This window comes from Vitis riparia, chromosome 18 (genome assembly GCF_004353265.1).
Source record: "Vitis riparia cultivar Riparia Gloire de Montpellier isolate 1030 chromosome 18, EGFV_Vit.rip_1.0, whole genome shotgun sequence".
Lineage (NCBI taxonomy): Eukaryota > Viridiplantae > Streptophyta > Magnoliopsida > Vitales > Vitaceae > Vitis > Vitis riparia.
In genome coordinates, this window is record NC_048448.1 from 22,229,814 (window position 1) to 22,257,805 (window position 27,992).

Below are 27,992 nucleotides of genomic sequence, written 5' to 3' on the forward strand. Positions count from 1 at the left end.
GCCCTTAGTAATCCTAAATAAAATAAATTTCATGAAAAACTGCTACCAAATAAGGATATTTATTTAAATTGGAGAGTGCATGAGGGAAAATTTTTGGGAAAAGATTATAATAGTTAAGAACATCTTTTTCCTTTTACAAAAAATTATTCTTAAATATTTATTGTATGTTGTAAAATTATAAAGTGAAAGAAGAAGATAAGAAAGAGAAATTAGAACGTAGGAAGAGAATAGAATGCATGAGAAAACTCTCTTATTGAAATTCATTAGGGGTCTCTCCCTTTTATAGGGAGTTACACAAGATATTTATGGATGATCATCCACAAGTTACCATAATGGTACAAAATCTTATATTTTATAACACTCCCCCTTGGATGATCATAAAAATATGTCTCATTAAAACTTTAATAGGAAAAACCCTATGGGAAAAACCCTAGTGAAGGAAAAAGAGTACAATATTCTTTTGGATTACTATAACTGCCTTGTTAAAAACCTTACTAGTAAAACCCAATGGGACAAAACCTGGACGAAGGAAAAAAGAGTGCAGTATATCCATATTATTATTCTCCCCCTTATGTAAACATGATTATGATTTCTTCAACATTTCAATTGGCAGATCTTTTAATCTTTGCATTCCAAAGTCATACCTTAACTTTTTCAATGCGGTCGAAGGTAACGCCTTTGTGAATATATCTACTAGATTATTGCATGACCGAATCTGTTGAACATCGGTCTCACATTTCTTTTGGAGCTCATGAGTATAGAAAAATTTATGGGAAATATGCTTAGTTTTGTCACCTTTTATGAATCATCCTTTAATTTGTGCAATACAAGCAACATTATCTTCATGTAACTTGGTTGCATTGCCTCTAATGGAAGGTAGTCCACATGTTTCTTGAATATGTTGGATCATTGACCTTAGTCATACACACTCACGACTTGCTTCATGAATTGCAAGAATTTATGAATGATTTGATGATGTGACCACCATTGTTTGTTTGAGAGATCTCCATGAGATAGCAGTATCATTGTAATTAAACACATATCATGTTTGTGACTTACCTTTATATGGATATGAAATATATTCTGTATCTGCATATCCAAGCAATTGTTGCTTTGATTCTCTTGAGTAAAATAGACCCATACTAGTAGTTTCGCAATGATAACGCAATATATGTTTGATACCATTCCAATGTCTTCGAGTTGGAGCAGAACTATATCTTGCTAATAAATTGACAGAAAAAGAATGTTTGGACGTATACAATTGGCAAGATATATAAGTGCACTAATAGCACTAAGATATGGTACTTCGGGACCAAGTAATTATTCATCATTTTTTCGCAAGGACGAAATGGGTCTTTTTTAACATCAAGTGATCAGACAACCATTGGAGAACTTAAAGGATGCACTTTATCCATATAAAAACACTTCAAAACTTTCTTAATGTATGTTGATTGATGTATTAAAACTCCATTTTGAAAATGCTCAATCTATAGGGCAAGATTAAATTTTGTTTTTCCAATATTTTTCATATCAAATTCCTTTTTCAAGTAATTTGTTGTTGTTGTGAGCTCTTCGGGAATTCCAACAAGATTTTAGTTATCAACATACACTGCAATAATTGAAAATTTGGTTTCTGATTTCTTAATGAAGATGCATGGGCATATAGGGTTATTCACATACCCTTCTTTTAGCAAGTATTCGCTAAGGCGATTGTACCACATGCGTCCAAATTGCTTTAATCCATACAAGGATCGTTGTAACTTGATTGAGTACATGCTACGAGGCTTTGTACAATTTGCTTTAGGCAATTTAAATCTTTAAGGGATTTTCATGTATATATCATTATCCATGGATCCATATAAATATGTTGTAAAAACATTCATGAGACGCATATCTAGTCATTCTAGGATTGCCAAACTAATTAAGAAATTATATGTGATTGCGTCCATGACATGAGAGAATGTTTCCTCATAGTCAATACCAGGTTTTTACGAGAAACCTTGTGCTACTAATCGCACTTTATATCTTATGATCTCATTATTCTCATTGCATTTTCGTACAAATACCCATTTGTACCCAACAGGCTTTACATCTTCAGGTATTTGGACTATAGGTCCAAAAACTTCTCATTTTGTTAATGAGTTTAACTTTGCCTGTGTAACTTCTTTCCGTTTTTTTGGCCAATCATTTCTATGTCGGCATTCTTCCACATTTCGTGGTTAAGATCTTCATCATTTCTTATGGAGGCCACTTGGAAAGAGAAAATAATATTATTTTGATCTTTTTTTTCTCCCGTGTATGCATAACTTACTGAGATCTCACAATTTTCAGGTACCTGTGCCTCTTCAAGGGCTTCTCATTCAATATGTGCTTCTTCAAGGGCTTATTGTTCAATATACGTGCCTCTTCAGGGGCTTCTTATATTATTTGTGCCTCTTCTAGGTCTATAGATTTATCAATTTTAAAACTGATCAGTCATTTTGATGGTCTCTTTTAGAGTGCCAAGTTTTTCTTGGAATCTCCTCTTCCGGGGAGTTACATCCTTTGAGTCGACAAGTCTACCACGCTTCAGGCATATCTTAAATTAATTTGTTAACTGTCCTACAGGGACATCAATCTGTGCTGGAGTATTTGCAGCCGGGCTATATGACTTTGTCACTTTCTTTGTATCAATGAATGCATCTTGTAATTGATTTGCAAGATTTTTTAAATGAATGATCCTTTGAACTTTTAGTTCACATTGATTTGTATGAGGATCAAGATGAGTCAAAGTCAATGCATTCCAAATAATTTCACGCCGTTCTTCTGGAACTGGCTCTTCTCTCCCTAACGGTGGGAAAATTGTCTCATTAAAATGATAATCTGCACAACATGCCATTCTACTTTTTAAGTATGTAGGTAGACTAGTCACTAAATAAAAACTTCTAGTTATACAAGAAAATTAGAAATTGTATGCATAACTTCTGGCTATGAAACAATTGTTAATAAAAATTGTTTTCCATAATTCCTGTTGTGAAAAATAAATGAGTATGAAATAAAAATTAAATCCAATATTTTTCATAACTTTGAGTTATGATTATTTTGTCAAAACAAGAAAATATTCAAATTTGTACATAGCTTCAGACTATGAACTATTTATGTATAACTTCTAGTTACACAATATAATTAAAATAAATTAAAGAAATTAAAAGTTAATATCTTTCATAGCTTCAGGCCATGATAATTTTGTCAGAATAAGAAAATATTTAAATTTGTATATAGCTTCAGGCTATGAACTATTTATGTATAACTTCTAGTTACACAATATAATTAAAAGAAATTAAAGAAATTAAAAGTTAATATCTTTCATAGCTTCAGGCCATGATGATTTTGTCAAAACAAGAAAATATTTAAATTTGTACATAGCTTCAAGTTATGAACTGTTTTTTATATAAATTTGTGTATAGTATCAGGCTATGAACTATTCATTAAGTAGATTTGTGCATAACTTCAGGTTATGAACATTTATTTATTTCATAGCTTTTGGCTATAATATTGTTTGGTATAACTGGAAGTTATACCATATAATTAAAAATAAATAATTGGGGATCATATACATAACATCTGGTCATGTATTTGTAATTCTGTAATTTTTCCCCATAACTTCTGGTTATATGAATTGAACATATTTTTTTTTCATAACTTTTGGTTATGAATTTATCTTATAATTTATAATTTATCCCATAACTTCTGGTTATAGGGATTGTACATATTTTTCATAACTTCTGATTACAGGGATTGCACATATTTTTCATAACTTCTAGTTATGAATTTACTCTATAATTTATAATTTATCCCATAACTTCTGGTTATAGGGATTGTACATATTTTCATAACTTCTGGTTATGAATTTACTCAATAATTTATAATTTATCTCATAACTTCTGGTTATAGGGATTGTACTTATTTATGCATTCGAATAAAATAAGTAAAAATAGAGAGTCAAAGGTAATAAAGTAGAAAATCATGATATAAGTTTATCACATACCTTTTTGTAAAAAAAGAAGATAAAAAAAGTCTTTCTATTTCTCTGAAAAGGAGAACACCTTTCTATTTTTCTTAATAGAGAAAAATATTTCTATTTCTTTTGTAAAGACTAGTCGTGCTAATAACGTGTTGTAAAATTATAAAGTGAAAGAAGAAGACAAGAAAGAGAAATTAGAACGTAGGAAGAGAATAGAATGCACGGGAAAACTCTCTTATTGAAATTCATTAGGGGTCTTTCCCTTTTATAGGGAGTTACACAAGATATTTATGGATGATCATCCACAAGTTACCATAGTGGTACAGAATCTTATATTTTATAACATTGTAGAAATTTTCTTAAAATTATTGTGAGATCTTTAAGAATCTTTTTTGTTTTGTTCTAGGTAAAGTGTCTTTTTTTTTCCACCCTAAATCTTATAAAAATAGTATTTTTCTTATTACACAAGATTCCAATTTAAGAAAATAAATATTATTTTGAAAAGTTTTATTATAAACAATTTACTATTAAGGAAGTTACTAAAATTAAAAGGCTCTTAATTTATCAAAATATTAAGTAGGAAAGGGCCCTTGGCAAGCCTGAAATCTTCAAGATCAAGATCATCTTTGTTTTAGTTCCTCATCATCCTAAAGATGGTTTAAGCCAAGGAATCAAGAGATCGACATGGATTTTTCTCTTAAGGATTAGACTATATATGTTAATAGTGAGAGTGAGCAATCCTAAAGATGGAATCTTACTTGGTAACATTGATGTCAAAAGTCTTGGTTATACACTTAAATATGCAAGTGGGCTACTTAAAGTTGTTTCACTTCCATAGTCTAAGGGCTAAACATAAAAGCTTTTGTTAATCTTGGCTTAGGAACTTTCCAAGTTTAAGGCAAAAAGATTTATCTAAGAGTGTGTTTAACTAGCAGACTTGATTCTTATGATTCTAGGATATTTTGCATATGAAAAATGTAGTATAAAACCACTACATTTTGCTAAACTTTCTTTTTGCCTTGAATGCTCAATGATTAATGCATGTGGTTTTATTGTTAAATAATCATGTCTTATAATCCAATCACTCTCTTTTTTACTATAAATAAATTAATCAAAGCTAATTATGTGGGCTAGAAAAGAAAATTGGACATAATACTCGCATTAGAAGAGCTAAAATTGGTATCACAAGAATTTGCTCATATAATTCCTAATGAACAATCCTTGTAGGAGAATAGAGAAACTTATTAAAGATGGAATAAGGCAAATGAGAAGGCCAAGTGTCTTTTACTTGAGTCTTTAGATAATGGATTCCAATAATAACACATGTAACATCCCATGACTTATGATATTCTCTTTAGCTTGCAAAAGATGTTTGGTGATAAGTGTGGGTTAGTTAGACAAACAATCCTTAAGATTATTATAAAAACCAAGATGATGGAAGGAATTTTTATTAAAGATCATATGGTTTGTATGATCGGACCCTTTAATGAGATGAAGATCATTGAAGTCAAAATTAATGGTGAGACCAAGGCTCACATGATCTTAGAGATCTTATTGGATTCCTTCAAGTATTTAAGCTTAACTATTCTATGAATAAGAGGTTGTTAAACTTGCAAGAGTTGATGAGGGAACTCCAAATGGTTGAGAACATTTTCAAATATCATATATGTGTTCATATGAGAGTTAAAGGGGTTCTTCAAATTATTTTAACAAAAAGAAGAACAACAAGAAGGTTAATACCAAATAGAGCAAGTTCAAGGTCAGGAGTGGAAAAGGCAAAGGAAATGATAAGTGTTTCTTCTATGGCAGGAAGAGTCACTAGAAAAAAGAGTGTCTACAATACCTGAAGAAAAAAAAAAGGTACACATCATTTTCTCATAGTTGAATTGTTTTTAGTGATAGATTTCACCAACTCTTAATGGATAGATTCTAAAGCCACTAATTATCTTTGTAATTCTTTATAGGGGTGTCAACTGTTGGAATTAAGTCCCTTAAAGCAAGACATGATGTAACAAAGTTAGACTTAATTGTCCCTTTGCTATCTTTTATATATATATATTTATTTATTTATTTATTTTTATGTATTGACATTGATTTGAGCATTCAACCCATAACGTTTGTATTTTATCTGACTTGGGTGCATTAGGAGTTGTACAAAGAATACAAATCATGAGTTCCTTACAAGATGACAAGTTATTCACAATCGATTCATAGATTTAGGCAATCCAGTGGAGGTTGTAGTGCATTACCTTCTAATTGGAAGGATGACTTGTCTTGACCATCGGGATGGGGTTCCCATGGTGAGTACACTAGTGTGTATGGTTACATATTAGATAGGACTTGTGATGAATCATGACATAAAACTATTAGATTGTCATGATTTACCAAGCTTCTATGTTGCATGACTCTTAACTTTGAGAGGATATTGAGTATGTGTTGAAATCAATAGATAACTTTGACCTATGGGTGAGACTCTAAAGTAGTTCTAATTGATTAAATAACTACACAAAACCATCTAATTAATCAATTAGCCTAATCTAGAGACCTTATTTATTATTCTTTATGCAATCTTACACAATTACTAAAACATCTTTTGCATAAGACTAAACTTAGAACCAATCCAACCCTTATAAACCATGCCATCATAGTATATGAGCTTAGAATAGGGATCACTGGGACCCATAAGAGTACTTACTCTCTCATAATCCAATTCTAAAGTTGATGCAACAACCCATTATAGAGAATCAACCGCACTTTAATACCCTATGTAAATAAAAATGAGATGAAGTTTGGGTTTGTGACTTACTAACTACTGCATGCAGACTCCTTATGAATTGGTATTCATAATCTAATAAGGTAGTGCTATCACTTATCAAAATTACCTCTCAAATCTTGAGTTATAGATCTCATTCATTATGTGATCAGTTGACATACTCTAATTCTAAGGAGCATATATCAAAGTTCTACTAAAGAAAATGTTATGGTCATAGTCTTCTAGATCACATGTCCTTTGAATCACTCAAGGGAACACATCGTTTCAATCCATGATATATCATGGTTTCTATTGAAAATACTTGTATCCACCAATCTCTATCAATAGTGACCTAATCCATAAGGATGTGTGACCACTTTAGGGTCTCACCTATAGATCAATGGCATTACCCTAAGTCCTATCAGGAAATTCTGAAGCCAAACAACTTCCTTTGTTGTTTTAGAAGCAACAACATACTTGACTTCTATATTGGAGTCAACAATATAAGATTGTTGCAAAATTCTTCAACTAATAGCCTCACCAGTTAGAGTGAACACAAAACTAGAGATAGACTTGCGAGACTTTCTATTAGACTAAAAGTTTGAATCTGTATACTCAAGAGGTAACAACTCATCATAACGATATATTAACCAAGGATGAAAATATCGGTAATCACGGATATATCGGTAATTCGATTTTACGGATATATCGGATATATCGGAGATATTTTTGGATATATCGGAGATATATCGGTGGATATTATTGGTAGGCTTAAAATTGTTAAAAACTCATGGAAATGCAAGAAAAACCTCATAATAATATAATTAGAAGTATAATAGACATTTTAAAGTTGTTTTATTGAAAAATTTGATATATATATGATATAATTTGCGATATTAGATGTAATTATATCATATCGATCTATAAGAAATGTTAATTTCGTAATTGTTCTCATTATAAAGTCACATCAAATACTTCATTTCATTAAATAACAATAATTTGTACACATTACATTGCAATGTCCCTTTAGTACCAAAATGAGGATCGATGTGGTTCAATGGGATTGATAGATGAAGGAACCCCGGCTTGCTGTTGGAGACAATATTGATACCAAGTCAATGAGCCTCGATAATATTGGTTATAAATTCTAATATGCCATGCATATATCTCTTGAGTCCTACCTACTGCCTCTACATGGATAGGATACTCAAAGTTCACCCATGTGTTAACGCCAAATCCTTCTTCCATCTGATATGGAATTTGTCTGGAAGGGGAATAATGCGACATACCATACTCTTCATCTGTTGAACTTGAAGGTTGACCATAACTCATCACATGAGGAGGGTAGACGTTAGCCTCATTCGAGGAGTCACTAAATTGAGTCCCTATACTCATAGATTCAAAACTCCCTGAAAGTAACTCCTCGTTATATGGTTCCATCATTCGTTCTCTTCCTCTATAAGGCCTCCCAATAGCTCCTATGCCTGGACCAGCTCTTCTAGAGCCATGGTCTTCATCCTGTGTGCAGTGTGTGAAATCATTTTCACAAGTAAATTGGCTGATTGGATATTGACTATGTCGACGTTCATCAATATCTCCTCCCCCATTATCACCTCCATCATCAGTTCCACCTCTTGAACCATCGTAACCAGAAGCAGAAGTACCTGCAGCACTAGGTCGACTACTATGGCCAGCACTTGTGGAGTCAATCTCTTGGTGGGAATGCAATGTCGCATTAAATGAATCATCAGTATCTTTGCTAAAACTTTCAGAGTGAACTTCTTCGGACAACACACGTTCAACATTAACTCCAAATTCTCGAGCATGAGCGGCAATTCGTGGATCAGGATTTCCAACTTCGTCATCCAAGTGTATAGGCCTAACCCACTGGAACAACTGATTATCTTCTTCTTCACCCACCTCGGCTGAAATGTCAAGAAGATCAAGGTAATCCTTTTCAGCAACTCGATCATTTTCTGCCTCCATATCGCGTAACTTTAGCCTCATATTATAGTAACAAAACACTAATTGCTCCAATCGAGAGTAAGCCAAACGATTTCGTTGCTTTGTGTGGATGAGAGCAAACGTGCTCCAATTCCTCTCACATGCAGAAGATGACGCAGTTTGTGAGAGAACTTTGATGGCTAACTTTCTCAATGTAGGTGTTTGATTCCCATACATAAACCACCATTCAGCTGCAACGAATTTGATAATCATATAAATACTTATGTGGTGAATTTACAATAATAATAATCAATTTTTTCTTATAAAGACTCACCGGGCACCATGGTTGACCTTGATGCAATTGCCGCTCGATCACCGAATCCTCTTTTTGCATCTCGAAAAAGTACAAGCTATGTATTCAACATTTAATTTGTTAGTAAACGTTCAAATAAATTGATGAATGAAATTATTGTTTTATTGACAAAAATAACAATTTTTTATTCACCTCATTTCCAAATTGACCAAGCGATTCAGTAGTTGGATCTAATTTTGCAAAAACATCATGGACAGTTTGAAGTAGTTCCGGATCACTACCAACTCCACGCCTATATTGAAATCTTGGATTCAAAAAGTATGCTACAATAAAATTTAGTAGAGTTAGTATTTTTTTTTTAAAGAAACTTAAAAACAAAGTAAAAACTTATAAAGATATATAGTATTTAAGTACCTGCTGCATGAAGTGGATGTTTTAGTGTTTTCTGCCAACGATCTTGTATTATTTTGAACATCCAATCTCCAGCTCCTTGACGAATAAGGTTCTCTTTCATCACGTGCATAAGCTCGTACACAAATGGCATTGTGGGAACAACTTCAGAATCCACAAGTCGAAGCACCACGTATAATGGCTCATATAATGAAACTATATTTGTCAATGTGTCCCAATACGCATGGTCAAACAATAATTGCTCCAATTCTCGTCCAAGTTTTGTTCGACTGAGTTTGTGCTGTGCCCATTCATCACTCATAAACAATTTTTTCAAATCAGCCCTTTTTTTGAGAAGACTGTCAAGAGCAATATAATTGGTAGCAAACCTTGTAGCTCCTGGTCGAACAATGTCTCCACCACAATACTTTCTCATTTGTGCTAGTAACCAACCATGATTGTAAATGAAGTTAGTTATCTTGCGAGCATTGTTTATCACCTCGATAACATTGGGTCTTTTACCGATGTCTTCAAAGATTAAGTCGATGCAGTGTGCTGCACACGGAGTCCAATATAAGTTATACTTCTTCATCAATTGTTTCCCTGCTTTCATGAATGCCGACCCATTATCTGTGACAATTTGGACCACATTTTCCTTACCGACTTCTTTGATAATAGTCTTCAAAAGCTCATATATATACTTGTGGTCTTTGATATAGTTCGATGCATCGACTGACTTAAGGAACACTGTAGTCCCTTTAGAATAAACCATGAAATTAATAATACTTAATTTCGTGGGCCCTGTCCATCCATCTGACATTATTGTGCACCCATATGTCTTCCATTTTTCCCTTTGTTGGTCCACATAAGCTTCCATTTCTTTGTACTCCATTTCCAAGTATTTGTTTTTTATTTCATATGGAGATGGAGGTTCGATTCCCATTCCTGCACTTCATATGTAAAACATGTCACAAAATACTATACTTACTAAAAGTATAACACAATATAACATTTGATAAATTAGTAATTACCTGCTTGTTGTGCACCAATAATCATATTCTTGAAGTGATGAGACTTTGCTTTTGCGGGTGCGACACTCTCATAAATGAAGAATTTGCTGATTAAGCGTCCCATCGTTTCTTTAATTGCACCACCCTTGAATATATCTTTGATATTTTTTTGTTTTGCTGCAGAAGACTTGTAAAGCGAAGGGGCAATAGGGGGTGAATGCTGCGAATGTCGCATACTCTGTGATTTTCGCATCATCGACGGTATACCAGTAGAAGACTCTCCCGATTTGCGTTTGCTTCCTACAATATTCTCACGTTGTTCACGTTCCCAATTAGATGCTTTCGAGGCACGAACTGCAGCTTGATATGCATCTCGCTCATCTGGGTGCATATCTGCCGGATACATATACACATCTTCATCCTCAGCATCTTCATCACCATCATCTTCGTCTACCAAATGTGTATGATGCGTCCCCATTGTGCCACGTAATTGACTACGAATTTCTTCAATATCAGCATTTTTCTTTGCTTTTGCTTTTTGTTTGTCATGCACCAATAATCGTATTTCTTCTTTCACTTCGGGCGGCACTCTTGGACACTTTTTGGTGTTGTTATGCGGGTCCTTATGCATTAAATGAGACTTGAATCGTGTGATGCCTCCACTTTTCATTACCAACCCACAAAAATTACAAATTGTTCCATTTCGATTACCCTCAATTGTTGAACAATACCTCCAAGCCGGATCTCGCCCTGGCACGCCAGAACCACCTTCACTAGCCATGCTAAATCTATTGCAAGAAAAATACACTTAAATTTAAATCTATGTTAATTAAACTAATTAAATAAATTAGCTAAGTTAATTTTTAAAATCTAAATGTAATTTTATGACAAATTGACTAAATATTGAAATTAATCATACCATATATAGTAGTTCATGTTAATTTAACTAATTAAATAAATTAGCTAAGTTAATTTTTAAAATATAAATGTAATTTTATGACAAATTGACTAAATATTGAAATTAATCATACCATATATAGTAGTTCATGTTAATTAAATTAATTAAATAAATTAGCTAAGTTAATTTTTAAAATCTAAATGTAATTTTATGACAAATTGACTAAATATTGAAATTAATCATACCATATATAGTAGTTCATGTTAATTTAACTAATTAAATAAATTAGCTAAGTTAATTTTTAAAATATAAATGTAATTTTATGACAAATTGACTAAATATTGAAATTAATCATACCATATATAGTAGTTCATGTTAATTTAACTAATTAAATAAATTAGCTAAGTTAATTTTTAAAATATAAATGTAATTTTATGACAAATTGACTAAATATTGAAATTAATCATACCATATATAGTAGTTCATGTTAATTAAATTAATTAAATAAATTAGCTAAGTTAATTTTTAAAATCTAAATGTAATTTTATGACAAATTGACTAAATATTGAAATTAATCATACCATATATAGTAGTTCATGTTAATTTAACTAATTAAATAAATTAGCTAAGTTAATTTTTAAAATATAAATGTAATTTTATGACAAATTGACTAAATATTGAAATTAATCATACCATATATAGTAGTTCATGTTAATTTAACGAATTAAATAAATTAGCTAAGTTAATTTTTAAAATATAAATGTAATTTTATGACAAATTGACTAAATATTGAAATTAATCATACCATATATAGTAGTTCATGTTAATTAAATTAATTAAATAAATTAGCTAAGTTAATTTTTAAAATCTAAATGTAATTTTATGACAAATTGACTAAATATTGAAATTAATCATACCATATATAGTAGTTCATGTTAATTTAACTAATTAAATAAATTAGCTAAGTTAATTTTTAAAATATAAATGTAATTTTATGACAAATTTACTAAATATTGAAATTAATCATAATTGAATATGAAAATAAATCGCGATAATATAAAAAATTTAGCATATTTAATATTCCATAATTAATCATGTTAATTAAATTAATTACATAATTTACTATGTTAATTAAATTAATTAAATAATTTAGCTAAGTTAATTAGTTTAATGTAATTCTAAATGCGAATTTAAATCACAAATAATCATTTAAAATAAATATATCATAACCTAAATTAATTCAATAAAAATATACAAAATAATTACAATTGAATGTAAACATACTAATTAATTAAAAATACATGAATTAATTATTGCAAACAAAATTAATTATAATTTAAAACAAACATACCTTAAAATGATTGAATAATTGAGCAATCTTGGAAAAAATTGGAGCAACAAGAGAGCAAATGAAGAATCCAAGTAAAAATGGATTAAATTGATGCAAAATTGGCTATTTATAGGTGAAATTTGGGCCAAAATAGCCGTTGGAAAGTTAAGTTACCGTTTAAAATTAATTTTGGCCGTTGGATCACAATTTGGAAGCAATCTGGCCGTTGGATCTCTTTGTTAACGTTGGGATTCAAATCTGGGCGTTGGATCAAGGCGGCCGTGATCTGGGCCGTCAGATCAAGCTGGAGAGAGGGGCGATTTTTCGGAAAAAATCGCCAAAAAATCGGCGATAAATCGCCGATAAATCGGCGACACAAGCGATAAATCGGCGATTTATTGAAAAAATCGGCGATTTATCGTGTGTCGCCGATATATCGGCGATATATCGCCGATATTCTCCGATTTTTTCCTCCTTGATATTAACATATGATCTTTTGTTCTTCGAAAATACTTGAGTATATGCTTGATTGTCGTTTAATGCTCTATGCTCGAATTGAACTAATACTTACTCACAAAACCTATAGTAAAGTAAATATCTGGTCTAATACATAACATCACATACATAGAGTTACCCACTGCTAAAGCATAGAGACTACCTTCTTGCTATCTTTCTTCTTAGTAGTCCTGGGACATTGATCTTGAGAAAGTAAAACACTTTCATCTTTTTCTACCTCAAAGATATATAACCACTCTAAACAAGTGCTAAATCTTAAAGAAGTGACTGGGTGGAAGATCACGAGGTGTTTGAGATCCTCTTCATTGACTAGAACTTGATTTAGGAACATCTAGATCAGAAGGTAAAATGTTTTAGATTCTCTTTCACTTTATGTCTTTGGTTACAATTAGATTTAGTATCCTTAGTTGATAAAAGTACACATCTATGATCTAAGGGTTTTCCTAACAAAGTTAACTTTCCTATCTTTCTTTATTTATGCTTAAAAATCTAAGTAGTTCAATTGTGTGCAAGGTTTCAAAACTATTAGTTGTTGTAAGTCTTGAACTTTTTTTTGTCTATTTAAGTGTTTTTTTTTTTTCTTTTTAATCTGGATGGGAGTGCTCTTACACTTTTTAGTTCTATTAGGAAAATGTGGTTTAAATGAAATGAGATCAAACCAAACTTATGCATTATGAATGATTGATTTTTACATTAACATGATATACAAATGATTTTGGTGAAATGAATTATTGATTTTACATTAACATAATAGACAAATAATTTATGTGTTTCATCAAAGGGTGGAGACAAATAAGCAAATAGACACCTAAGACATATCCAAATGTGTCATCAACCAATGACATTTTATATTTGAGAAATTTTCTCTTAAATCTTATGCTAACAAGAAATATTTATATGATCTTTGTTTCTCATAGTATGATAATTTACTAAAATATATTTATTATAAACTATTTAGCTATGTTGTTAGTTTTTTTTCTTTAAATGCTGCTTTTATAAGGGGTGTTCTTAGGGGAGTCATTCATGTCACTCAAGTAGTTCAAATCTATCATCATCAAATAAAGTTGAAAATATAAGCATAGATGGTAAAGGAATATTAGGAAAATGATTGGTTGAGCTATTACTTCGATTGCTAAGTGAAAAGTGTATTAATAAGTAACAAATTATCCATCTAATCAATTACATGTCTACTTTTCATTTAAAAGCTTTTAGATATAAGCTTCATTTAGCGTAACACCATATAATCTAATATTAACAAAAATCTATAAATTAATTTTTCTCTGTAGTATCTTTTGAGAAAGGATGATTTATCTATAATAAACATTTGAATGTTGAAGAGAAAATGATTATATTTTTAATGATTATCATTTACGATATGATTTAGCTAATTAAAAATAAACTTTGTAATATTGCAATTTACATTATTCAAATTTAAGTTAAACCCCACATAAATTGAATTTATTAATAAGTTAATTTTTACCAAATTTCCCATCAAACAAACTAATAATTTTTTGCATCTATATTTTAAGTCATATAGAGTCTATTTGGTTGTATAGCTTAAAAACGGTTTTCTATTTTTAAAAATAAAAAAATTGTCTTTAAAATTTTCTAATACTGTTTGACCTTTATTATTTGAAAATAATTTTTAAAAATAAGAGGAAATAGAGAATAATTTTTAAAGAATAAGTAAAAGTTATTTTCAACAATTTTTAAGAACAAAAGGAAAGCATGGACCCATTTGATTATGTTTTTTGAAACTTATTTTTAAGTTAAAGAATAAAAAAACAATTTTTAAAAGCAAATTTTAGAAAAGATGGCCAAACGGGGAATAACCTCTTTATTCAAAATATTTGTATTTTACTGGATACTTTTATTAATAAAATGAAATAAAAAAGGTTATTATTTTAATTTTGATAAAAAAAATTCAGAATTTACACAAGTTACTTTGAATGAGTGGAAATTACCCATACAACATGGATGTTTGTAATTTGTACTATATATTAATAATAAATATCATTATTATTGTTACTGTTATTTTTAGTTTTAAGATTGTATATACTAATTTTTTTTCTTCACATTTGTCTTTTTTTTTTTTTTTTTTTCTAATTTTCTTTAATAAGATGGATGCCCACAAATGAAAGATGAATTTAATTTGTTAATATAACAGACGAATTTTGGCTTGATTTGAATAAATAATTAAATAAATATATGATAAAAAACAAAAAATAAAAAGGAACTCTATTAAGAAAATCTAAAATATTAGGACTTGTTTGGTATCTATTTTTGAAAATAATTCTAAAAAATAATTGTTGAAAATAGTTTTTTAAAAATTGTTCTCTAATTTTTGTAAAATAAATGTTTATTTGAAACCTACAATATTTTTAATATGTTTTAAAAATAATTTTTATATTTAACGTTTTATTTTTAATTATTTGATATATTTGTTTAATTATTTCTTAAAACAACTATTCAAAAATAAGTGAAAGTAATATAAAACAATTAAAAAATGTTATCTGAAAATATCTTATTTTATATTATTAAGAATAGAAAATAGAAAATAGTTTTTAATTATTAGACGTGTTTTCTATATTTTTTGTTTTGAAGAATAGAAAATTGTTTTAAAAAATAGTTTCCAAAGAACCATTATATTTTTATTTTTTTTTAGGTTAAGTAAAAATTAACCTAAAAAATTGGAGAGAATAAAAGCATGTTTAGAATTTTATTTTAAAACAATTTTGTATTATTAAAAGTAAAAGTTATTTAGTAATTTTTTTTTTTATAAAATATAGTCTTTTTTTTTTAAAAACTTGTAAATATATTTTAATCATTTAAAGTTTTTTTTAAAATTTTTTTGGAGATAAAAATAATTAAAAGTAAATTATTTTTTTAACAATATTAATTACATTTTATTCTTAAAAAAATAGAAAATTATTTTTGAGTAATGTAAAGTGGTCCTTACCTTTTTGGATTTGTTTATGAGAAGAAAACAAATTAAAAATTATTCAATTTTAATCATAAATTTATTTTAATATATAAATTTTTTTCTAATTTTAACTTACTAATAATTTTCCCTAAAAGATTTCATATTAGATATTAGTATTGTTCACCGTGTCCATCGTATCCAGAGTGCTATTAAAAATATCTAAGCATTTACAAACAAAGAGTGATCTGTGAACACGATTTCCCTTCCAGATATTGGGCCCACATAGTCATTGCCCGTGCTTCACCGAGACACACATCAAGTGGGTTCCACCCACAATGTTATACACGTGTAAGTACATGACTTGACGAGAAAAATCATGTCGTGGTCCACGAAACACCTGATTATTCTTTTGAAATTTCCACGGGAAGGGAAAAGGGAAAATTAAATTAAATTTAAAAAAAGAAAAAGAGAACGAAATAACAAGGTATTATTTTCCTCGCCTCCAAACAAGATCCAATCTCAAAATTCGAATGATTTTATTTCTCGAAATCTCGAATCCTTACCTGTAATTGCTGTTATTTGGCCCAAGCAAGGCCCAGATCTGAATGACATCGCTCCGCATTCTGTTCACAAATCAATCACAGTATCTGTGAGTGATGTTATTTAGTTTCAGCTTTCAGTCTTTAGCTTTCATCTGTCGATTTCGTGGTTTCATTTTTTTTCTTTCCAATTGTGTATTATCCTGTTTGGTTGCTAAGGAAATGTCGGAAAATGAAAGGAAGGGAAAAAAAAAGAGATTTTGAAATTTGAATCTTGGATGTTTCATCAACTATCTGACTTACTTGAAGGAAGCTCGTTGTTTTCTATTGTATGAGGTTTTAAATTTTCTCTCCTTCTCCTCACTTTTTCTCTGCAAGTAACTGAAGTTGTATGGTCGTGATTTTTCGTTTCATTTTTTTTTTTGGTAATGCAAACAGCTAAACCACAAGATTCAAAAAATTTTATTTTTTCTATTCATTTTATTTTATTTTTGTCCTTTCCCGAATTCTGAGGTTTCTTTCGTCTTCTTCTTCTTTTTCTTCCACATTTTCAGGGCAAAAGGAAGGCATATTTAGATCACAAACTGTAATGTGGGTTCGGGTTTTGAAGCTTGAGTTGTTTTGAAGTTGAATTTGTGGGTTCTTCTCGTTGGCTCAATCAACCATGGTTTTCTGGGAAGGTTATGTGAGTGATGAGGCTATGGGCACTTTTGCCCCGATTATAGTTTATTGGTTGTATGCGGGATTTTATCAGCTGTTACCGCCTTTGGACAATTACCGGTTGCATACAAGAAAAGAGGAAGATGAGAAGAACTCGGTGCCCCTTGCTTCGGTGGTTAAAGGTGTTTTGCTTCAACAGCTAGTTCAGGCCACCGTAGCTCATTTGCTCTTTGTGGTTAGTCCTTGACCTCATTCTAGTAATTTGTGTTAATTCCATTACTTTAAAATGTGGTTCCTTTTTAGTTGAAATATCATAGTATAAATTTGAATTAGGCTGAAGCATAGGAGTAAGAAAAATGACTAACAAAGAGAAATATGAGATGAATCCCACATGAGGGAGAAATGGGAAAGAAAAAATGCTCCCAGAAATGTATTTTGTTAGGAAAATGGGTGGTGGTGGGGAGAGAGATATGGTGTGAGTGCAAGTGTATATGGCGTCCCAATGCCCTACATAAAATGATTTGGAAAGACATTTGAATCATGAAATGGTTTTCCGGAGGACTAGTGATGCATGAAAACTTAAAAATATTACTCTGGTTGTCTACCATTGATAGGTCCCAGTAAATATTCAAACGATAAGTGAACTGTTTTCTCTTTGGGTGAGAAAGTACCACAAGCTTTTGGTAACAAACGATTTTTTTCTCCCTCAATTGATAAACTTCGGCTGCTTAAATAAGCAAAGCCATGTACAAATTAACTGAAATAAAAGGAAACGAGAAACCAGCAACTGGATGCAAACACACTTAAAACAACTCGTGCAAATACACGTAAAACAGAACACAACTGCATGAAATAAAAGTGACGTAAATAACGCAACCATTGAAGACCATTACGCAACTACTGAAGACCCATTCGCAATTGAAGATCCAGTCCTGCTCTCCATTTTCCACGTGCTTAAATGGTTCCGTCTATTGCCTGCTACGTTGCATTTTACTGCATGCAATGATCTTTCACGTACAGGCTTAACCCAAATATTTGGGATTCGGCTTATGGCCTCTCCCGGATCGTCGTGGCTTATCAACCATTGATGGCATATATAATTACCAAGGTTTTTACTACACAATGCCAGATTTGATCTTTTTGGTATCATGTTTCCGGAAATTGCGGATTGCAAGAATTCAATGTCAACTTCAAGACTGGTTTTGCTTGATTACCAAGAGGACACTGATTGTTATTTGATGCATTGCCTAACCTTGCACTGTTCAGATTTAGGCATTTGGTAATCCTGTATGGATATGGACTTGCCTTTTTTTCTCTTACATATATATGTCTCATGGCTGAGCTCATTTTATTAATATATGACACACAGTGAGAAAAAATGAGAAAGTAATTTCTGGTTTGTCAAGAATTTATGGGGGTGAAAGGGGGTGGTGATGTTGGTGCTGATTGTGGCAACAGCAGTGGTGGTAGTGGTGCGAGTGACAATGATTATTACAGGCTCTACAATGGCAGCAGTGGCAGGGTGACACAATGGTGGTCACGTGGCTGTGGCATCAATGGTGGTGGCAGCGACAGTGGCAGTGATGTGGTGGTGTAATCATGGCAATGGTGGTGTCATGGTGTTGTGGTCATGGCAGCTGTGGGTTGTTATAGTAGTAGTGAGACATGGTAATGGCGGCAATAGCAATAGGGGTGATACCATGGTGATGCAGTGGTGGTACCATGGATATAGCACATGTTTTAAATCCTAAATTATGAGGGTTTTAAAACTTCTCCTCAAATCTTCCTAAACAAAGTGATATGGAAAAGGAATTATTAAACTCCTTTTTGCCCCAACATGTCTTTGGAGCATGTAGTAGGAAAGGATGTAGCTTTAGTTGCAGGAGTGCCAAAGCACTCACCATTGTACTGAAATACAAGTGTGGTTTGTGCTGTTAAGTTTTACGGTTGTCAAAATATTTTGTTTCCATGGCTTTTGATTAGGCAGAGTGAAATGTCTTCCACATTGTTTAGTTCTTCATAATGTTGGCTCTCAAGGCAACCTTGTACCTTAGGGCTAGGCTCCAAATGCACAAAAACAGAAGGCCTTAAACAAGACATATGGAGAGTTGGAACATGGATGGGATAGCCCTAAAATGGACCAATCTTTGTAGAATATATAAACTTGACAAGAAACTTTAAAATATTTATTTATTCAACTAGAGCAACCCAAAACCCACCCAAACCCAACTAAATTGAGCTTGGGTTGAAAATCTCTAGCCAATATTATGGTTGGCTTGAGCTTGGGTTAGCTTCCAACTAACTAACCCACTTGAGTTGTGACCTTACTCTTCATAAAGGATTTCAAGAGCAAGTCTTGTTCAATTTCTTCAAAGAGGAGATTCAAATGTGTTAGTGATGCATTCAACTATAAGATGGGTCACTAATTGAGAATTTGACTGATTTTTAGATGATCGTAGGACAATCATGTTGGATGCAAAACATATGGTTTGAATCTAATCATATCTGTCTTGAAGGAACTATGGTTGTCTATTTAGACATAGGTTTATCACAAACAAATAAGCTTTGGGCAACCAAGCACCCAAGGGGCCTTGTTAGCTTGCTTCCCATATTTTATGAAGGCTTGTTTTGCTAGTATCTTGCTTGGCCTAGCCTGAATTAGGAGTATATCTTAACAAAGAGATAAAATAAAAAATAAAAAATAATTGTGGGTAACTAGTTTAGTGATCCATGATCTTAATTTTAAAGAGTGTATTAAATCAGTTAATTGGTTAATTGCATCTTTTGATCAATTCATTGAGTATCCATTTGTATGCTGCTATTGCCATCTCGATGACTAATTTCTAAGATTGTAATAGGTTTCCCATTTGATGCTGTAAAATTTAAATTTTTGTAGATATTGAAATGGCTACTGGCATTTTGTTGGAATGGTTGTTATTATTAATCGAGTGACAATATAATCCAGCACTCCAAAATTCCCAGTTGAAATTTGGCCTGTGAGAGGATTAGCAGGTGCTTGCTGCCTCCACCTCAGACGACATAATCAACTGGCAAACTAAATGCCAAACTTTTTGAAATGCTATTTGATATAAATGATGATGATGCAATAAATCACATTCCTTTTTATTGTAAAAGCTTGAAAAAGCCCTGCTTTCCAAAGGTTAAAACATGATTAACCTCTGCCCTAGCTCAAAAAGTCATACTTTGAGTCCTTAAAAAACAATATAAATAACAGATCTAGTGAGGGTTTTGGGTTTGCTCTATTCTTGGATTCTTAAGATTGGTAGAGTAGGTAGCATAGTATCAAGCATTGTTATTAAAAGAATTTTTTTGGGATTTCTTGCCTTCTCAAGATGAATTCTTCTAATGTTTCTTAATGTTCCTTGTTACGTTTTGCACTGTCTTGTTTTTGCTGTATTTCCTTTATTTTATTCGCATTTTGCCTGTTTAGCCGGCTTGAATATGGATCATCCTTTCTTGTAACCTTTGGTCTTGGGTTAGGGTGTCTATAGATTTGAGCCCTTTTACGCTTGTAAGCTTCATTGATTGATTAGGCTCTAAGTAAGGGCAGGTGATGTTTTTTTGTTTCTATCCCTCTTCCTCTGTTTTGAGCCTTTTGATTTCTTTTGTATACTTCCTGTATACTCTAAGGGCACTGTTTTTGGTGTCCCTTCTTTTATTTATATACAACTTTTGCTTATCTATCAAAAAAAAAAAAAAAAACAAAAGAGAAAATAAGATATTTTTCATCTCAAAGCTTCAACTTTCTAATGGTCTACATTGCATGGATTTGGGTGTTGATGACAAGTGTGGATTGTGTTGAGGGGTTTGATCTTTAACAACCATTATTTTAGAACACAGGAACTTGTATTTAAAAAGATCTTAATAATGGGTATGAGTACCTGGATAGGACATAATAAAAGAAAAGAAAAAAAAAATCATTTAGAAATCAATCAGAAGCCAAAATATCCAACATAAAAAAATGCCTTATTTTTCTCTCTTATTTATATATATTTTTTCATTTTAATCCCTAGATAGTTTCTTAAAATTCACTTTCTTGCTAATTCTTCTCTTTCTTTGATGTAATTATTTGCCAAGGAAGTTGGAAGAAAGAAAAGGGAATCAATTAAAAATCAAATATCTGTGTCCAGAGCAAAATAAGCGTATAGGCAGGATCTCATACCAACACCGATATTGTGTTGTGGTAACCTGAGTATGCTTGGTGAAGTTGAAGAGTCCAGGTACACAATGGTTGGTAGAGAAACAGAATCAGGGAAGTTACTAGATTCATGCACTTCATTAAAATAAAGGGTTATGCTTAATAAAAAACCACTGACTTATATTAATATTGATTTGTTATGTAAGTGAGGAGCTGTTTATATTGCACTTTAATTTGAAGAGGAGCATGAAAATTAGTTGTAATGTGTCAATTATTGAAACCCACTGGCTGTAATTTATTGTTTAACAGTTGTTCTATCTCAATTTGCCACACTAGAATTAGATTAGAAGCTCAAATCAAATAGCAAGCAAGTTATTGTTGCAAACTAAAGAAATATAGAAGAGACAACAAAATAAAATTTTGTATATAAGAATAGCACCATTTATTACCTAAAATATGTGATGATTTGGAGAATGTACTTTTGACCATCAAAAGCAAAAAAATATCTTGAGATTGTAATTTTGTTAAAAGAATCAAAGCCTATTGGATTTAGGAAATAACAAATATATCGAAAAAGAAAAAGGTAGGATTTAGAGGAAATTGGATGATCAAAGTTTGTAAAACTTGGATTCTTGTTCTTTTCTCCTTTCTAACAAGAATAGTGTAGGTGGATCAGCTGTATGCTTTGATATTGTGTTACTGGGAGGCTTTAGTATGTGGATTTGGGAAAGGAGTCTAATATACTTTTACCAAGATGATTTGATATTTTTCTAGGAAAAAAAAAAAAGAAAACTTTTATTCACATGAAAAAAAATGGGTGTGAGTATGGGATATGTCGTGGAAATAAATGAGAAAAAGAAAGGCTCGCCTTATGCTTTTTAAGTTGCTAGGAATGGACAGAGGATTGCCACAACCTGGAAGTAATGAAGAAAGGGTGGAGTTTGGCCAAGATCTTGAATTTGCAGTCCACACATTTATTCATTAGAAATGGACTTCCAAGTTGTGTCTGGCATTCTCTTTTGTTCAGCATGTCTTGGGTGCTTCATCATTCAGTTATAAAGTATTTCTTAGTGTTCAAGGTACTTTGTTAGAGCCAATTACAGGGGTTTGAGGCCAATCCCAATTTCTATATTTTAGATCATGTGTAAAGAGTCAAGAGAAAAACTTTTGAAGGTTTGGATTGGTCTTGTGCAGAGTTGAAAAAAGTAATTCTCAAGAGTCTGTGTGGTTAGGTTGAGATATAGTCTTTTCCTTGTTTTTTTGTCCTTTTCAGATTTTGTGGATAGTGCAGTGATCAGTTGTGAAGGAGTCATGTTGTCTACTGTTTTATGCATTGCTTGTATATTTGTGTGTACATAGGTTGCCCCCCCCCCCTCTCTTTTTGTTAGGCGACTTTTCAATAATGTTGTTTATTTGCCTATCAAAGAAAAATCATCTCGGCACAGATTTTATTGATTCATAACAAATCAAACTCATGTAAGTAATTAAATTTCTTTGCTTAATCTTTTTCTTGAAGTATTTCATAACGTGCATTCAAACATAGTTTTGTACATGTCAATCCTCCAAGCAAGAGTACACCAAATTGAGCACAACTGTCAACTGCAGGTTCATGTTTAGGTATTGCAACTATTGGCAAACTCCATCCTCTCTTCTTTAGTTGGTCTAAAGTCAAAATTTTCCTCCAAGCTGCTTCCTGCTCAAAATAACCAATCTTGGAAGGTTCTCTAGAATTCCAAATCAGCTTTTGAGGAAAAGTCAAAATTACATTAAAGACGAGACAAATTGTATGATCTGATTGAGAATGATTCTTTCCTGTCAATCTTCCAAATCACTAGTCAGAGAAAGGATTTAAGATCTGCAACAAGGATTCCACCATTGCCAACTCTCAGTTTTAAAAATTCCTTCTAAATCTAGGGTTCCAACAACTCCCATTCCAACAGTTCGCCACTTAAGAATTCTTATGGATTGCCATATTGTAAAGGCCTGGAAATCAATCCTTTAAGGGTGATGGTCGTCCAAAGGCTTGAGGTATAAGCATTCCTACCTTCTCTTGAACACTAACCTGCCTCCATTCCCTCAGACTTCCCTACTATTATTTTCTCCGGCAGTTGTTATGCTTGGAAGTAAATCTCCATAGCCACTCACCTGGGAACACCTTATTGAGAAGGCCAAGGCTCCTAATCCCTAAACACATGAAAGCCTTTTCTGATCAAATACCCCATAACCTTACTAGGTGATTTCTCTTTTTGGAGAAGACCTCCACACCATAAGAAATTTCTCTTAAGTTCTTTCCCACCTGGTTCCCACCATACTAGGAATAACAAGGGCCAATAAGAAATAAGTCAGAAGGCTAGATAGAGTGTTTTTCAACATAGTTAGTCTCCCCCACTCAAGAGATACTGACATTTCTAAGAAGTAAATCTTCTCTTGAATCTTTCCTCATCTCACAACAATGACAACCTGAAAGATGATCATCTGAACTTGAAAGAATGATGAAGGAATTTCTGTTGGAATTATAAAGCCTCTTTAGTTGTACACTGTCTTTGGTTCATTATCATTTTATTAAATACTAATGTTTATTCAAGAGAATAGTAGATGCCATTTTTAGAACTTAATAAACACCCGAATGATTAAAGAATACAGATAATTCAATGAACAATCACGCAAAGCCAATTAGGGCATTTTAGAAAAATACAATTGCAGTGAGGAAATTATCAGACACTAAAAGTTATAACATGAACATCTTTAACCACAAGTACGAGTTATTAATAGAATGGTTCCTAGGCTTAAGCCTTTTAAATGAAAAACAGTGCTGGATACCTTGCCCAACCTAATTCATTTGGATTTTAGGAATGCTTGAGTTTGAGCATCACCTTCACTTTATTGTCTATCAAAAAGTATTAAGAGATACAACCTGTAAGTCAGGAAGATTTGTCTAAGTTGTTGTCATAATTTATAAGTGATTGGTTGTTATGAAGTCATGTTAATTATTCCTATTTATGGTTCCTGAAAAACCCTTCTACTGTTGTATAACAATCATTCGCAATGAGGGAAAAAGAAATTTCTAAGTTATTTCTTGCATAATCATTTGTTATGAAGTCTTATGAATTCCTTGGGCTTATAGTGCTTGCTAATCCTTTCAATTTTGTATAAAAATCATTTGCAATGAAGTTTCCTAGATTTTCTTAATTTCCTTAAGTTACTAGATAAAGGATTATATTCCAATAAATGATAACAAAGTTTTCTAGCAATCTTATTACCTTTCTCTCCATCTCTCTATGTATGTGTTTATATATAAATATAGTACAATTTGAGTTCATATTTGATTACTAGTTAAGTTCATATTTGATTTCTAAACAAGGATTTTTGCAATCTCAAGCTAAGATGCATATGTTATCTGGTTGTTGATCATTTGCCATTGTTTTCTTTGGTATATGGATCCATTTTGCTTAATTCCATCCATTTTTTGTGGAAGGATTTAATTTGAATTTAAAAGTTGTTTGGGAGGTGATTCTGGGAAGGTTATAAGCACTTCCTTATGTTTGGAAGTACTTTCCCTAAAAAAATTAGGTATTTAATAAAGTTTTAGAAATCACATTTTTTAAAATCTGGAAAATCACTTCTAGTGATTCTTAGACTAGCACTTAGAAGATGTTCCTTTTAAGAATCACTTTATTGATTATTTGATTTATTTATTTATTATTATTGTTGTTGTTGTTGTTATTATTATTATTATTATTATTATTATTATTATTTTAATGTCATACATTACCAAAGTGCCATCAAAGTGGTTTTTTGGTTTATGTCCAGACTCCAGATACTAACAGATTCTCCATGAATCATTTATGATAAAAGAGCTACCAACAAAAGCATTTCTACCAAAGTCACTCTCAATTGGGCATACTTTCTATTCATTTGTACTTAAATGCTCTTTTTGTATGTTTGGTTGTCCTAAATTGATGTCCCCAATTATAGATTTTACATAGCATTTGAAGGCACCAAATCATCTACAATGGATTTTATGGAGAGGGAATTGGAGTAATCACCCTTAGGTCTGCAACTCATACGATGGAATCAGTTTTAACCTTCATAGAATCTTCAAAATTTCACTTTTAGTGGTGTTGATGGTGCCGTTTTCTGCAATGACCTCATTTGTGATGAACTTGTAACAAAAGTACATAAAACATATTGGGACCAGTCAGTTTTTGCAGGACAACTACATGTGACCCCTCTTTTCATCTGTAACACTTGAAAGTAATGATTGCTATGGCCCTGCATGCTTATCTCTGTTCAAATCTTTAGCATCTAAAAAGTCTACGAGAGAGTTTCAGGGATATATGTTTTTATAGTAAGATGTTTCAGGGATATCATAGGGATTGTCTCAAGAATTATGCATGTTGCCCACTAGGCCATTTTCTTTATTTCTTCATGACACTGACTTGGTTAGAAATGATAAATTTAATGTAACTGGTGAGAAATCCAGCCTAGATATTAGAAATGCATTGGATCATTTCAGCAGTGAAGCTGCGTCCACATTAATTGATTGATTTCTTAAACATATCCTTGTTTGAGTGCCTTACAGTATCCTCTGGCAAATGCTGGGATATCGAGATTGGTTATCTTTTGTATTTGCAAAGGAAACCATTGCTAAGATTCCTGTGGAACCTATGTCCTGGAGTATTGGGAATTAGATGTGGAGGAGCAAAGGAAGCTCCAAAAAGTCAATCCCTTAGAAATCCTTCGAAATGTACACTTAGCGTTTAGTAATGGTTTTTACTCACTGTTTAGTAATGGTTTTTTCTTTGTTATGAAATGTAATTCTTGAAAGCAAGAGCAGTTTCGCCTTGAAACCAAGTCATTTAAATTGATCTTTCATTTTGACAAGCCTGATTTAGAAAATCTAAATTGTAAGTTGTTGATCAACAAGCCTGGGTTTGCTGCCTCTTCGATCATCTGGTCCCATCTGGAATGTTTTTATTGGAGGCTTTTATCTAAATATGGCATGTCAATAGGTGTAAGGGTGTCATGGTCAAATTAATATGTTATTGAAGGGTTATTATTTGAATGACATGTTAATAAGATCAATAAGGCTAGAATAATTGCCCGCGATGCACATGATCTCTGCTCAATGAACATGGTTTCAAATTATTGTTGCTGAGTTCACAATGCACTGCTGGACCTTAGGGGAGTGGCAATGCCTACCATCTGTGCTTTGACCACGTGTGAAAATAATTCATGAGGTTTGATATTTTAGAGCATACTTCTGATTATTTATATTGCATTCATGGTCAAAATTTGCATTCAAGAGGTCAGGTCCTTTGTTTAGAGGAGATTTCAGGCTGTTAGCTTCTTCCGCTTTGCTTGGTCATACAAATAATTTTTTAACAGAAATGATTTGTTTAACCTTAATCATAGACCAAACACCTTAACAACTGTGAATACTTTAGTTTGTTAGGTGTTTGTTGGGAAATCAAATGAATGGTGTAGACTGTTAGTAATTCATTGAATTCTGTGTCATATTGGTCATATCAGGACTATGGAAGTTACCCAATAGAAAGTTCTACATGTTAAGTGTTTTATCAACTGATAATTAATAATAAACCCCTTGTTTCCCCACTTTTTTTCTACAGCTGACCTCCAAGACAGGTTCATCTGGGACTGTAATTCAGCCCTCCATTGCAGTCCAAATTGTGCAGATTATTATAGGGATGCTAGTCATGGACACATGGCAGTACTTTGTGCATCGCTACATGCACCAGAACAAATTCTTGTATCGCCATGTCCACTCTCAACATCACAAGCTGGTTGTCCCTTATGCAATTGGGGCCCTTTACAATCATCCGTTGGAGGGTCTCCTGCTTGACACTGTGGGCGGAGCAATCTCTTTCCTTGTCTCAGGAATGACAGCACGCACAGCTGTGATATTCTTCTGCTTTGCTGTGATAAAAACTGTTGATGATCACTGTGGACTCTGGCTGCCTGGCAACATCTTCCATCTCTTATTCCAGAACAACACTGCTTATCATGACATCCATCATCAACTCCAGGGCCTAAAATATAACTATTCTCAGCCTTTCTTCCCCATATGGGACAAACTTCTTGGGACTCACATGCCTTACAAACTGGTAAGGCGACCTCAAGGGGGGTTTGAGGCAAGACTAACAAAGGACTAGTTACACCAATGACCATTCATCCTTGTATTGTTTCCAGCTCTCAATTCAATGCAGGAACATTTTTCGGTTGGGGTTGTGCCATTCTTGAGAAGCTGAACTACTATTCTTTTGAGGTTTGATTTTGTAGGAGTTGTTCATTCCTTTTCTGGTTGCTTGAGACCATTTTATATTTGGTCGATATGGTAAATTTCACCATTACAGCACTCATGAACCCTGTAACCTTGTCTTCTCCAGGGTTATGTATTTGTGTAGTATACTTGTTTTATGGGCATGCAACCTTCACATCTTTCAGCCGGTTCGGATCGATGTACTAAATGATTGTATTGATCTTTCATCTAGTTAAAATTAATGTACTTAACAGTACTCAACATATCAAAGCTCA

The 27,992-nt window shown here is 32.2% G+C and overlaps 1 protein-coding gene and 1 long non-coding RNA gene across 3 annotated transcripts; one reads left to right on the forward strand and one right to left on the reverse strand.

Annotated features, from left to right (window-relative positions):
* Positions 1–8,924: 8,924 nt before the first annotated feature.
* LOC117906503 lies at positions 8,925–9,234 on the reverse strand. The gene is made up of 3 exons (XR_004649845.1): positions 9,205–9,234; positions 9,034–9,109; positions 8,925–8,950 (listed from the first exon to the last, which is right to left on the reverse strand). It is a non-coding gene; the product is annotated as an uncharacterized LOC117906503 (long non-coding RNA).
* A 7,316-nt stretch (positions 9,235–16,550) lies between these two features.
* Positions 16,551–27,975, forward strand: LOC117907347 (very-long-chain aldehyde decarbonylase GL1-9-like). Of its 2 annotated transcripts, none has more exons than XM_034820855.1 (3): positions 16,551–16,728; positions 17,173–17,513; positions 27,068–27,975. In XM_034820855.1, exons 2-3 carry the CDS (start codon positions 17,283–17,285, stop codon positions 27,608–27,610), a joined length of 774 nt encoding a protein of 257 aa, XP_034676746.1. In that variant the 5' UTR covers positions 16,551–16,728; positions 17,173–17,282; the 3' UTR covers positions 27,611–27,975. The 2 variants fall into 2 exon arrangements, with proteins under 2 accessions (XP_034676746.1, XP_034676747.1); XM_034820856.1 differs by having other exon boundaries at positions 16,551–16,722.
* Positions 27,976–27,992: the final 17 nt, after the last annotated feature.